General features: G+C 40.7%; 1 protein-coding gene across 3 annotated transcripts in view; it reads left to right on the top strand.

Annotated features, from left to right (window-relative positions):
* grid2ipb (glutamate receptor, ionotropic, delta 2 (Grid2) interacting protein, b) overlaps positions 1-12,525 on the top strand; it is a 49,732-nt gene that overhangs the window by 2,078 nt on the left and 35,129 nt on the right. Inside the window, exons 1-4 of one of the 3 annotated variants that reach the window (XM_074663499.1) lie at positions 663-748; positions 1,536-1,789; positions 2,504-2,833; positions 3,070-3,224. In XM_074663499.1, the coding sequence (XP_074519600.1) occupies positions 664-748; positions 1,536-1,789; positions 2,504-2,833; positions 3,070-3,224 (824 nt within the window). In that variant the 5' untranslated portion in view covers position 663. Of the gene's footprint in view, positions 1-662; positions 749-1,535; positions 1,790-2,503; positions 2,834-3,069; positions 3,225-5,718; positions 5,810-12,525 lie in introns of those variants that run through there. The other 2 variants (XM_074663500.1, XM_074663502.1) reach the window with 2 other exon arrangements.

The raw sequence follows: 12,525 nt of genomic DNA, 5'->3' as shown, positions 1-12,525 counted from the left end.
CTGAAGATTCAGCTTATAATCCTTCTAATCCCACAGGCTAAAGTCTTAAATTGCCCCTGCTACTGTCCCTCTCAGTGGACTAAACAATGCTGTGTGTTCACACACACGGACACATGGACAAACGTATTCCCAGGCAAGCAGACGCTCCAATTAGTACTCATCAGGCTTCCTTGAATCGACGCAGAGTGATTCTGGGCCAGCAGCGGTCCCTCGGAGAGCCACCTAGCCAAGAGAGGAGGAGGAGAAGGAAAAAAGACACATTGGTGTATTTATAGAAAAATGAGGCCTCACAATACCCTTTTTGGAGAGAGAATTATTAAGGAACCGAGGTGCGCGGGTGCACGCGTCCCAGTTTTCTGATTAACACTGTGCAAGCAGGCTGGCCTCAGGATGAATCAGGGATGAGACGCAGGACTAACTCCTTGAGACACTCGCTGAGAGACCGCACTCGCTTCTCATGCACACTCACCCTTTGCTCATGAGGACACTGCCGGGGTTTCAAGGAGGAAGAATGGGGCAGTGTTTTCAGCCTGTCACCCTCTCTATTTGACTCTAGGTTTTGGGGTTATCAGAGGGGAGGCTTTTTTTTTTTGGAACGTCACTTTAAAGGGACAGATTGGATATAAGGCTGCTAGCAAGGCCGCCTGGCATCTGACGTTCAAGATGAAGAAGTTTTTGCAAAACAAAAAAGGCAGATACTCTTTTCGGCAGAGCAAACGGGGCTCTCGATATCCATCCAAAGATTTCTGTAAGTCTTTTATCGGCTTCATCCACTGTGTGAATCCTGCTGTGGCACAGCATTAGCTCCCAGCTGTGCTAAAAGGCTTACAGCTGATTATATTTAGCAAAAAACAACATGGGAATCTGTTTTAGTCATATAAGAGATGTTTTTCAAAACTGTCCTATTTGGATTAAACCATCCTATTTAATATTTCAGTCTAAAGTTTGGCCTTCATCTGCTTCAAGTGCCTCTCTATCTGAAAGTTAACCTTCTGTGGTTGTTACTTGATGCTGTTTTGTGTCTCTTACCTGCTCAGGAGTGTAGTCTGCACCCTTCTCACTTACTTCATTACATAACTTTCATTCAACAGGACGGGCTGGTGTGTGCAATGAATAAAAAAGTAGCTGGAGGACCTCTCCCCTCCCAAGCTAATTAAGGTCACAATCTCTGCGATGTCTTAATTTGATTGGCTGCTTGGGAGTCTGTGAACCAGGTCAGGGACTTGACAGGGTGACACGGTTCAGGGTAAAGGGTTACAGAGCAGAGCTCCATAGTACAACTTGAGACACGGGAGATCGCAGATAAGAAGGAAAAGAGACGGGGATGGATGCTTTTTATTGAGCTCACAGAGGATAAATTGATCCAAGGCTGTTTCAATGTCGACTAGCTTGAATGTTCTGGCCTCAGTCGGTAGGTGAGAAATGATGGTGCTGATGATCAGTGGATGCAACCTTTTTGTACTGGTTTCAGAAAGACAAGCATGTAAGTGTTGCCAGGGATGTAAATCTTCATTTTTTCTTCCTGTCTTCATCAGTCCTCAGCATGCCATCGTCCAACCAGGGCTGGCCTGAGGAGTTTGGCTTTCAGCTGGGCGGGAATGGGCCGAGCTACATCCTCTCTGTTGAAGAAGGCAGCAGCGCCCACCTCGCAGGTTTACAGGCAGGGGACCAGGTCCTGGAGATCGAGGGCCACGATGTGTCAACGCTGGGTCCCCAAGCTGTCATGGCTATCGCTCAAACTCAGAAGAACATCCCTCCAAGTATCGGAGTGGTGTCCCGAATACAGCAGGTCTTACGGCTTTAAAATCTAATAACTATTAAGTTAATTTAGTTTAAAAAACGGTGCAAATTTCATTTTTACTTATTAATTTCAAATAAAAAATCTGCTCGATACAGGGTTGCAAAGAGCAAACATTTTAAAAGAAGCCCTTTGTCTTGTGGATGCCATTTTTACTTTTTTACAAGTCTGAACAATAATGTCATTATTTTGACGAAACTGAAACAACTTATTTTTGAATAAATCACATGAAAACAAATTTCTATTATAGGTCTTATAAGACCCAAAGCAATCCAGAGTGAAAATCTTGAAAGCTTACTTTAACAGTGAAACTGAGACTGATCATAAACAGAAGAATGGATGTTATGAAGCAAGAAATGGCGGTCTTTATTTCGCACACGTCTTTCGGAGAATAAATTTCGCTTTCGTTTTGATTTGAATGCATGCCCGGGTTTACGGTATTTACTGTGTTTACAGTAAAACTGAGACTTATCAGAGGACATTGATTGGTGCCCCACTAAGGAATGTTATGAACCAGTTTTGCAGACATATTTGCGTTGCTTTGGTTTACGAGTTTTTAAGTGAGCTGTAAACAATGCAGCACACAGAGAAGGAAGTCTTGACTGAAAGCTGATGAGAGACATTCAGTTGTTAGCCAGTAGGTTTGATGACAGATTGATGCCTTTTAATGTTTTAGACAAAATATTTTTTTCCCTTGCATTTCAGATGGACATCGTCCCTGGCCCAGATGGACGTTTTGGTTTCACGATCGTGGGGGACTGCCCCCTACTGGTAGAAGACTGCTCACCATGCTCTCCAGCTGGCCGTGCAGGTTTGAGAGCCGGGGATTACGTCATGGAGGTCAACGGCATCCCCGTCAGGCAGCATGAGACGGCAGCGGCGCTGATCAAGGCCTCCCAGGGGAGGACGCTCCGTCTGGGGGTGCTGTGCCTCGGCCAGCGGCAGAAACACAGCATCAGCATAGAGGACAGTCAGATGGGAGGGGACGGCGCTAGACTGGACCGTAAACATAAGGCTTTGGAGTTCAACAGGAAGGTAAATGCGAAGTGACAGATGTTTCCAGACTTATTCCCTTGCATCGGTTTGTTGAATGTTTATTGGACAAAATCCATAAAAATGCATTTTTATCACCTTTTAAGTATCTAAATGTAAATCTTAAAAGTCTAAGACGGTGATGGATGAAGACTGACCATGTATTTCTTTAAAGTGACAGAATACATTTTCCTCCAGGCTATCCAGAGCTTCTAACAACAATGTCCACTTCCTTTCAGGTGGATCAGATCTTAGGTGATGAACCTGAGGTGAAAGAGAAACTCTTTGCTGTACTGAAGCAATACGCTGCTGAGAAGAAAGTCGAGTGGTTGGCCTCGGTTCTGCCCGACATACTCACCACTGATGAGCATCGACAGCTTATCTCCAGCATCAGGTAAGAGTCGGATCTTCAGCTCCTGTTACAGTAGAGAGCCAAAAACAGTATAGAATAAGCTGTTAGTAGAAATGTAGCTGTAAATGTGATAGAAACATGATCCTGAAGTTTGGAGTATGAGGGGCCTGTGGGGACATAATTCATTGCGACCACTGAATTTATAGGTACTTGTTTTTTTCCTACAAAAATATATTAGACAATTCAAAAATGGTGCCTGTGTCCACTCGAGGCTGGCTGCAGACCAAATAAAACATATAAAAGCCAACATAAAACTTATTTTTTTGTTGTTTTTTTGGTGGTGGAGGTGGAGGTAGAGGTGGTTGGGTGGGTGGAGGGGTAAAAACCTTTAAATAGACCAATTTTTGTCTCTTTTACTTATTTCTTTTTCAGTACAAAATCAGTTTTTTGTTTGTTTTCATTATATCTAGGCTATGAATAATGCACACTTAGACTTACATGTAGGGTACAATGTAGGTTTTTGCTTGATAACAAGGCTATACTTTGGAAATTAGGCAGTAATTACTTTTAATTGATATTTCAAATATGTCTTTCTCTTGACTTCAAAGAAAACAGGTGACATTACATGTTTTTCAGTCTAAAGACTCATCCTAACCACAAAAATTACGGTGAACTTTGTATAATGAGAAATCGTTGCAATCACTTTTTTTCTGTGGAAAACTCAGCCAAAAAGAGAAAGGAAAGTAGGAAGGGGGTGAGACATCCAGCAAGTGGTCAAAGCCAGGTATCGAACCAGCATCTGCTGTAGCGATGAGAGCTACAGGCTCTACAGCCAGTAACTGGATGGTGCTGATCCTATATATAGAAGGTAAATGTATGCAGTGCATGAACCTTTGGTTTGTGTTGATATTGATGCCCCCTGTGGAGAAAGCCCCAAGTTCTTGTTCTTCATGGATTTTGCTGTTGTTGTTGTTGTTGTTGTTTTTGTACTTTGAAGACTAAGTTCTCTGGTATAAAAAAAAGCTTCATCCTTCTTTGTTTTTGTGAGATTTATCACTCTTTGTGAATATTTTATGTGGGTAATGGAAGTCTGTAATCACCTGACTGAAATGATTTATGATGTTGCTGATGGTCTAGTTTGCTTTTTGAGTCAAACACAAGCATCTGTACGGTTTGACAGCATGACTCTGAGTAGTATGAAGTACTTCTCATGTATCCGAGGCACCATTTGTTTCTGTAACTCTTGAGCAGCCTTTTGCATTTTTCTGTTTTTATCCATAAGTTTATGCATTTTTCTGCTAGCATATGTCAACTTCATTTCAGGAAGCATTTTTGCTTCACATCTCACAACAGACATTAATGACGAAAGGCTGATTATATTATAATGCTAGTTTCACTCAGTAATATTCAGCTCTGTTGACTAATGAGAGCTGAAAACAAGTAATCTTTAAATAGATCCCAGTAAAAATCCTGAACACTAGCAGCCAACTGAAATTCCCGTTTTTAATAATAACTCAGCAAACAGGCTTTTCCTGTTGCTCATTCCATCACAGTGTGGATTAGAGGGGGTCCTGATTGTTGCCAGATCCTCAGCTACACAGCAGGTTTTAGGTGAGTCCCATCTGCCATTGGGGGAAAATCCACTCTGACCCTCAAAGTCGCTTTAAGTGTCTCGAGTGTTAGTGAAACTGGGAGGCTAAACCCACACTGAGGGGCCCCCAGGCTTAGAGTTTTTAGCTTTAAATGAGGATTGGCAGCATGGACTGAGTTCACAGCGTGAAGGTGTGTGTGATGACGAGCCACAGACAGATTTAGTTGAGTGCTCGCTTCAGGAAAACATAATTTAATACCAGCGGCCATGCTGCCCTCCAAAAACTGACAAAAAGAAAAAATGGAGCCACAGGAGTGGAGTAATGCTAGATGAGTGGAAAAGTAAACGTGCAGGTAGCCACGGATCTGTGGTTGTGTGAGTGCCAGAATGACCAGCATTCCTCCCTTTCTCCAAACCCCCTGACAGTTTGTCCACAGATAGCACTTCTTCCACAAGTATAGCCAATCAAACCTTTACACCCCCTTACTCCTGGCTTCCTGCACCACTTTTTATGATGTTATTAAAACACTGTGAGGAGGTGTTAAGGTAGAGTGGGGAATAACCATTAAGGAGGATTTTTTCCCTGCCTTAATTTAGTCATGAATAATTCAAACACCTGAGAAACCTCATTGGTATTTTTATAATAAAGGGCACTCCTGTTTGCACGAGCACAAATAATGCCATTCCCCTTTTCGCTCTCCACCCCCTCCACCCGTCTCACAACTCTCTTACCTCCCTCTCCCTCTCTGAAGGGGGGTTTGTGTTTGGCTCTGATGGATTTTCTTTTCATTATTCCGCTCAGAGCTCGAGCTTTCCCCCACTCTCTCCCTCTCTTCCTGTGTGGTGACCATTTTCCCCTGACATTTTGCAAAGACAGCCTCCTGCCTGCACCAGGTCCCCCCCGCCCCCTCCCACCCCCCTCCCTCCTCTTTCTTTCATCCCCCTCAGAAAAGCAGTAGGGGTATCATGATGCAACTTAGTGCATAGGTTTTATTGCTGAGATATGGGTGACTGCTGAAAAGATGAACTGTCTGGGGTGAGTATATCTTCATTTTCTTCCATGAAACATGCTTAACTGATGTACTTTCAAGTACTTAAGTCATTTTTTTGCTTCTTTAGTTATGCACAGCTTTTACAAAGTGGCATCAGTGTTATTGAGCATGAAAAGTGAGTGAATATTTAATGCAGCAAAGGATGATTGTTGCTGTTTAATATCTGATATTCTGCTCCTAAATCCTCAATTCCCGTGTTGTTTAAGCTTTCTTCAAGGCTTTTCAAGCGTTCCATCCATGATTTATTAACTCAAATGAAGCATCAGTAGTGTGTTTTATACTTCAAAGTGTAAAGCAACCGCTCTTTGATAGACGCAGCTGCACGCAGCAGAGTTAAGAACACAAAGACACACAATTGTGTTGTTGTCTCATAAGGGACCGGAGTCATTAGGATGAGTGATGCTCTGTTTTTAGGAAATAATCTCTCTCCACGTGTGTGAACGTGTGCGTCTGGGTTTGTATGTGTGCCGATGTGCAGTGGATTTTTCTTATTTTTATCTGTTTTGGGGGGGATTATATAAATATTCATTTTAAACCCTATCTGCCTCCTGAGTCTGGGTTTTCGTTTCTAAAACGCTGCCAATTCGTCTGTTTTCTATTCCTGCATAAACTGCACGGTAACATTACAGTCCTTATGAGAGATTTCTTGGAAGTCAAACCAACATATACACCTGTAACCACTTTACGATTTGTGATAGGAGCCTCATATTAGAACCTAAACGATCAGAGGTTAGTCATGCTGCGTCTAAATAATCCACTTACCCGTATTTATAAGCTCCTTGGTGCACGCTGTGTGCACAAAGCTTTCTTTTCACCACTGATGATAATGATGGTGTTTAATGTTAACTGCTGGAGTCAGTGGCTGCAGGGTGCTGAGCTGCGATTAGACAAAAAACATTAGAGGCTTACAGATGCTTCACCCGTGGTGTTTTATTGGCACTGGTAATCTTTAGGCGCAAAGGATTCAGAGAGAGTTTGCATCAGTGAAACCAACAATCATCTTTACCAGTGGCTCACCTTAAATGGCCGCGGCTGTGTACAGAGGCTGAGAGGGAACATTAGTGACTAATTGCCCCAAGTTAGCCATCATTTCCATTTCCCTCTCTAGGCTGCTTGTGAAAACACTTGTCTTTGCTGGAGATTAATTTTCATTGTGTGCTAATTAACAGACACAAGCCTGTTTGAGCTCAGGATGAAGATGCCAAATGCTGTAGCTAAGGGCTGCACAAAATGACGGTACAGCTGTCGCCTGTTGCTTTCTAGAAAAGTGAGGTCAATGCTGGTGTGCCTCAGACTATAACTTCTAATGGCCATCAGAGGCAGATTCACTCCATTAACTCATCTTTTTCTTTGGCTTTGTCTTTGGTTTGGGGCTTTTATGCCTTTATGCAGAGTGAATAGAGCAGGACAGGGTAATAAATAAACTGTTTGTGTTTTGATTTAATCATATCAGTTTACATAATTCATCCTGATAACTGTCTATTAGTATCTATTCCTTCTAATTTTCCCTCATTTGTGAATCACTTGTCTCATTTTAATTTGCTACAGAGTTAATTTGACTTAACTAGTTGCAAAAGAAGGTTCACTCACTGATCACTGCCCCTCAGTTGATTAAATATCTCCATTTTTGTTCTGTTTATTAAACTATCAATACTTTATTCATGTTTTCACCCAAAGTTTGTGTTCTCAGCCTCTACATAACTATCTATCTCATTCCCAAATTATTTTTCTGTACTAAGTTATCATTTTGCAGTGGTTTAGACAGATGTTGTCACATAGAACTCTTTAGCTATAAAGATATTAATGCAAATGTATGCATTGCTCTTTGTCTTAATGTAGTTAAAACAGCTAGGTTATTTTAAAAAATCACATACAGAATGAAAACATATCACAGTGTGCTCTAGCACGTGAAACTTAAGCAAAAATTGTCATTTGATAAGGGTTTTGTGCGTTTTTGTAGGGAGCCTCATGTGGACACTAATGGGACTGCAGGTTTTTTTTTTTGCACTTTTGGTCTGCAGGTGGTTCCTTGCTTTATCTTATTCTTGAAAACAAAGGCTGGTGCTCAGTTATAGTGCTGCCCACCTCTGAATAACCAAGATGATGGCTACTTAAAGTCAATGATCTAGTTAGCATTTACATAAACACTATTATTAGCATCACATCGCGGCCGCCATGCCTGTGGACTCAGAGTTGGTTTGAAACTTTAAAGTTGAACTCACATACTTCAACTTTACATCATAAGGTTGAAAATAAAAATGAAGTGTGGTTTGTTGTGGGTTGTAGTGGTTCTCTGGACGTTTTTCAGACCCAGCGCACAAATCTATACCCGGTCTAATCAGGCTAGCTCGCAATGCTTCATCTGTCGAAAGCTGTGCACAGACCTCCACTGTAGCATCTCCACTGACACTATTAGCACAGAGCTTTGATGTGGTTATCAAGTGCAGTCAGTGTGTGTGTGTGTGTGTGTGTGTGTGTGTGTGTGTGTGTGTGTGTGTGTGTGTGTGTGTGTGTGTGTGTGTGTGTGTGTGTGTGTGTGAAGAGGCAGACTGTATTTTAATATTATCTTATAACAGGCAAATGAGCTGCCACTTTTCATTCTGCAGTCGTGCTTCAATCTAGAGCTGAGTTATATAACTGATCATCAGAGATTCACGGTTTTTATTTAACTTTTATTATTTATTTCAGTTTAGTGTTAATGCTTGGAACATGGTTGTTTTTTATCCCACGTAAACTCATTAATCCAGTGTTTGCTCAGTGGATTATATCTGGTTGATTTATTATCAACAGGGTTATTTTTAATCACCTATTTTTGACAGGTTTTTGGACACAATCCAGACACCCTGTGATGCTTGTGACACATCCAGAATCATGTCTTAATCTTTTAATACCTCATTTGTGTCCTACAATACGTGACAAGCTAATGTGTTCCCCTTTTGTGATGGTGTTGATGAGAAAAAGGGCAAATGTAGAAATGATTCTCCTTATCTCTGAGCTCAGTGCTTCTCTCTCCTCCTCTCTCTGCATCAAGCTACATCAGGACACCTGAATGGAAACGAGGTCTCCTCACTGTAGTTTTCTGCTTGTCATTTCTCCCTTTTGAGAAATCTGTCCCTTCCTCCCTCCCTGCTTGCTACCTCCTCCACAACCCTCCGTCAGATAATTATAGATCTCTGTTCCTTATAAATGAGGTCAAATCAGAGCACTCATTTAGTTTCAAAGAGTTGACGTGGAAAACTTTTCTTTTTGTGATGATGCAGCTGTTTCAACAGATGTGCATGCTGAGGGTGAGAAACACCCGCGTCTGTAAACACGTACTCCTCATACAGATCTGTACTGTATGTATGCAAGAAGCATTTTTGTGCTGTGTTATGAATAGATGACAAATAGGAGGAAACGTGGACAGCCAGCAGAGAGGTAGTGTGTGGGACGCTACACCTACATCACTATAGAACATTTATTTATATCCCAGGAGTCTTTTTATTGTAACCAGTAGTCTGCACTCAAGCAACAGTCTCAGGCAGCAGTCAGATACATGTGCACATCTAACATTATCACAATTTCTACCTACTGTGACAGGAGCTTAAAATAATGTGGCTACAATACTTGAATGAACATTTTGCTCAAAAAGATAAGAAAAAACCTCAGATTAAGAGTGGCAGCCACTTTAAAGCAGAGCCAGGATACAGTAAAACCAAATATTCAGAGTCTAGTTATTGAATCAAAGTCCTTATTTACACATTTTCCTCATTATTATTAACCATCAATGAATCAATAACCAGTTAAATCCATCAATCTCATGGCTGCAATAGTCCCCCTTTCTGCTAAACTTGGAATAACAGAATGCAGATATGTTTAAAACTGTGGTTACATGTTTCCACCACTAGAGGGAGTCCATTAACGAGGAAATGCCTGTTAAAATGTCTAACATGTGAGTGTACATGAGGTTTTAAAAATCAATGTTGGGTTTTTCTATGTATGATTTAAAACTTAAGTTATTCTATGACTGAAGTTATCTGGTATAGAAAGTGAGAAGACAGATACACAATTTGTTTTAGAAGTAACTTATTTACCCCTTCAGAAGGGTTGGAGAGGAGTTCAAGCACAAGTAATACCTCCGTAAAACCTACAAGTCAATCATTCCTAATGCAGGTGCCTAGATCAAGAAAGAGCCCACATTGAAGCAGCATAGACAGAGGTATTTGGATGTTAAGCCCTTGAAGTCCTTGATCCTACGTCTCCCATCATGCATCTTAATTTAAGCACACTCAGTGTTTGAGACAATCTTTCCTTAACCTCATCCCAGAAGCAAAAAAAGAGAAAACTTTGTGTATCCATCAGTTTTCCCCAGATGGGAACTTCTGGACGCTCCCTCATGTTCACAACAGGAGTAGATCAAGTACACTCGGGTTAATGGGTACACTTGGTAGATTTCACTTCTTCTTGATGCTTAATTGGCTCTTTTAATCCTATTACACTACAGCACACCTGCTGTGAAAACCAGAAGTACATATTTCAAGCAGCAGGTGAAGAAAATGTGTCAGGAATAATTGGCTCCTGCTTGCTTGTGTTGTTGTGGTGCTGAATGGACAGCTCCTCTGAGTGTGGAAGCTGCATGGTGCAACAGTGGACGACTTCGGCTGCCATAGAGAGTGGCCAAATTGAAACATTTAAGGGGATAGCCAATAATACTTTTTAAATTGCTTTTGGTTGATTATTTCGTTGTGGTTAACATGTTTCTTGGCTATAAATCGTATACTGTTGGAAAGACTGTTGATTTCCCTTTTGAATTGCTGCCATATTAGTAAGGAACATGCATTTCTGGGATGAGTTGAAAAGCTGAGTATGTGGGTTGAAAAAGAACTGTCAAATCTCTCTGCCAATGCTTAACAGCTTCTTCTGCTGTTGCCATTGACTCTCTGAACACAAGTTTCCTTACTTTTTGACACATTTCAGTGAAACTGCAGTGTTCGTGTCTGCTACTGTTGCAAAAACAAGATTTGGCTTCAGATTAAATAATTTAGATTAGAAAAAAAAGCCTTGAATAGTTGCTAGGAAAATAGGTGGCATGTACAGAAAATATTATTGTTTTGAATGAGGGAGCTTTATGAGTTCATATTTTTGCTGACTGTAATAATGAGTTAGATATTGGCTGCAGGTTTTTTTTCCCTCAATTTCCCAAACTCCCCAGTATTAATATTGACATAACACAAACACACACATGAACAGAAAAGGTTGGGCTATTGATAGCATATTCCTTCTCAGTAGAGCTTTAATAAAAAAATTAAAAAAAAAAGTAAAAAGTAAAAAGGCTCTTCATACATCAGATGGGTGCTATTTACAGATTCTGGGACCTTTTGGTTTCACATGTAAATGAGACTTCATTATTGCCCTCACAGGATAAACAGCATGGGGCTGGAAGTGTTCTGTATTTACCTGAAACCTTTAGATAAAGAGCTGAAAGACCTCTGTGTAATGAAATGAAAAGGTCTGACATCAACTGTGAAGTTGTTTTTCCTCCCCTTCTCTTCTCCTCTTCTCACAATAAATGTGCCCTAATTGCTTTATTTAGCTGTCAAAGTTGTTTTTTTTTTTAACGCGGCTTAATTAGCTTCTGGTGGATATGTACAGTGGTAGATGTAATCTCATCTCCATCAGCCAGTTTGTTGCTAATTACTCCACTGGTGCAGTTTTTCACAGACTCAGTATGCTTGTGGCTGATTCATGTGATCAGCAGATCAGCTGCAAATTGAGCTAGTCAGAGCACAACAGACTGCTGGAGGTGGAATTTAAAATAGTTGTTGTGCCAAGTGGATTTTTTTTTTTTTAACCCCACTGTGATTTATGATACAAAAAATAATTAACTTGTGACTGGCTTGATTTATTAGCTGGGATTTGTGTTCTTTCTTACCAGTTTAACAAGTGCAGTCTCAGTACTTCTTATTTAATGAGTCTACTGGAAAAACCACATACGGTGCATATTGGTTTAAAGGTGCAGAGGGGTTTTTTAAATAATAATTTTCTTTTCTTTTTTATTAGTACTTTAATATCCCTTATTTAACACAGGAAATGTCTAAAACCGTTTTTTTTGTAGCTACTGCTAAAAATGAGCCAAGTGTATTCCCTGGACGAGGCTAGTTCTTGACAGCACTAAGCTAGCTGTGAGCAGGCTTTATGATTTTTTTATTCTAAACTTAGCAAAGCTAGCCCAATGCAGCTTAATTGCTGGATCTTTCTCTTTTAAAAACTCCCCTAACCAAACTGTCAAACTTATAACGGGGGTAGTAAGACTTAAGTTAATTGAGCTAAAAACTAGCCCCGTGCAGGGTCTAGTATTTCAAAAACTCTTGGTGAGTATTAGCTAGCTTTAAACGGCACAAAAAGCTAGCAGTCAGCTGCCTGTTTCCTGTCTTCAGGCTACAATAAGCTCACATAGTTGTTGCAAATTCGACACAAAAAAGAAAAAATGAAACTACAGGAAGCTAGTTTTGAGCAGCACTGAGCTTATTGCTAGCTGCCTGTTTTTTATTTACACTATGTTAAACTATGCTAACATGTGAAGTTTCTGCATTTGCTACATCTAGTTTAGCATAGCTGTCTTGCTTGGGAAGTAGCTAACCACGGAAAGCAGATTGCTTGCTCCAGCTGCGTGTTTATCATCAAGCTACTCAAATTTCTGCATAAATATAGGGAGACACAG

This window comes from Halichoeres trimaculatus, unplaced genomic scaffold (genome assembly GCF_033239565.1).
Source record: "Halichoeres trimaculatus isolate MK-OKI-2021-1 unplaced genomic scaffold, fHalTri1.1 fHalTri1_scaffold_23, whole genome shotgun sequence".
In the NCBI taxonomy this organism is placed as follows: Eukaryota; Metazoa; Chordata; class Actinopteri; order Labriformes; family Labridae; genus Halichoeres; species Halichoeres trimaculatus.
This window is presented reverse-complemented; position numbering and strand designations above follow the sequence as displayed.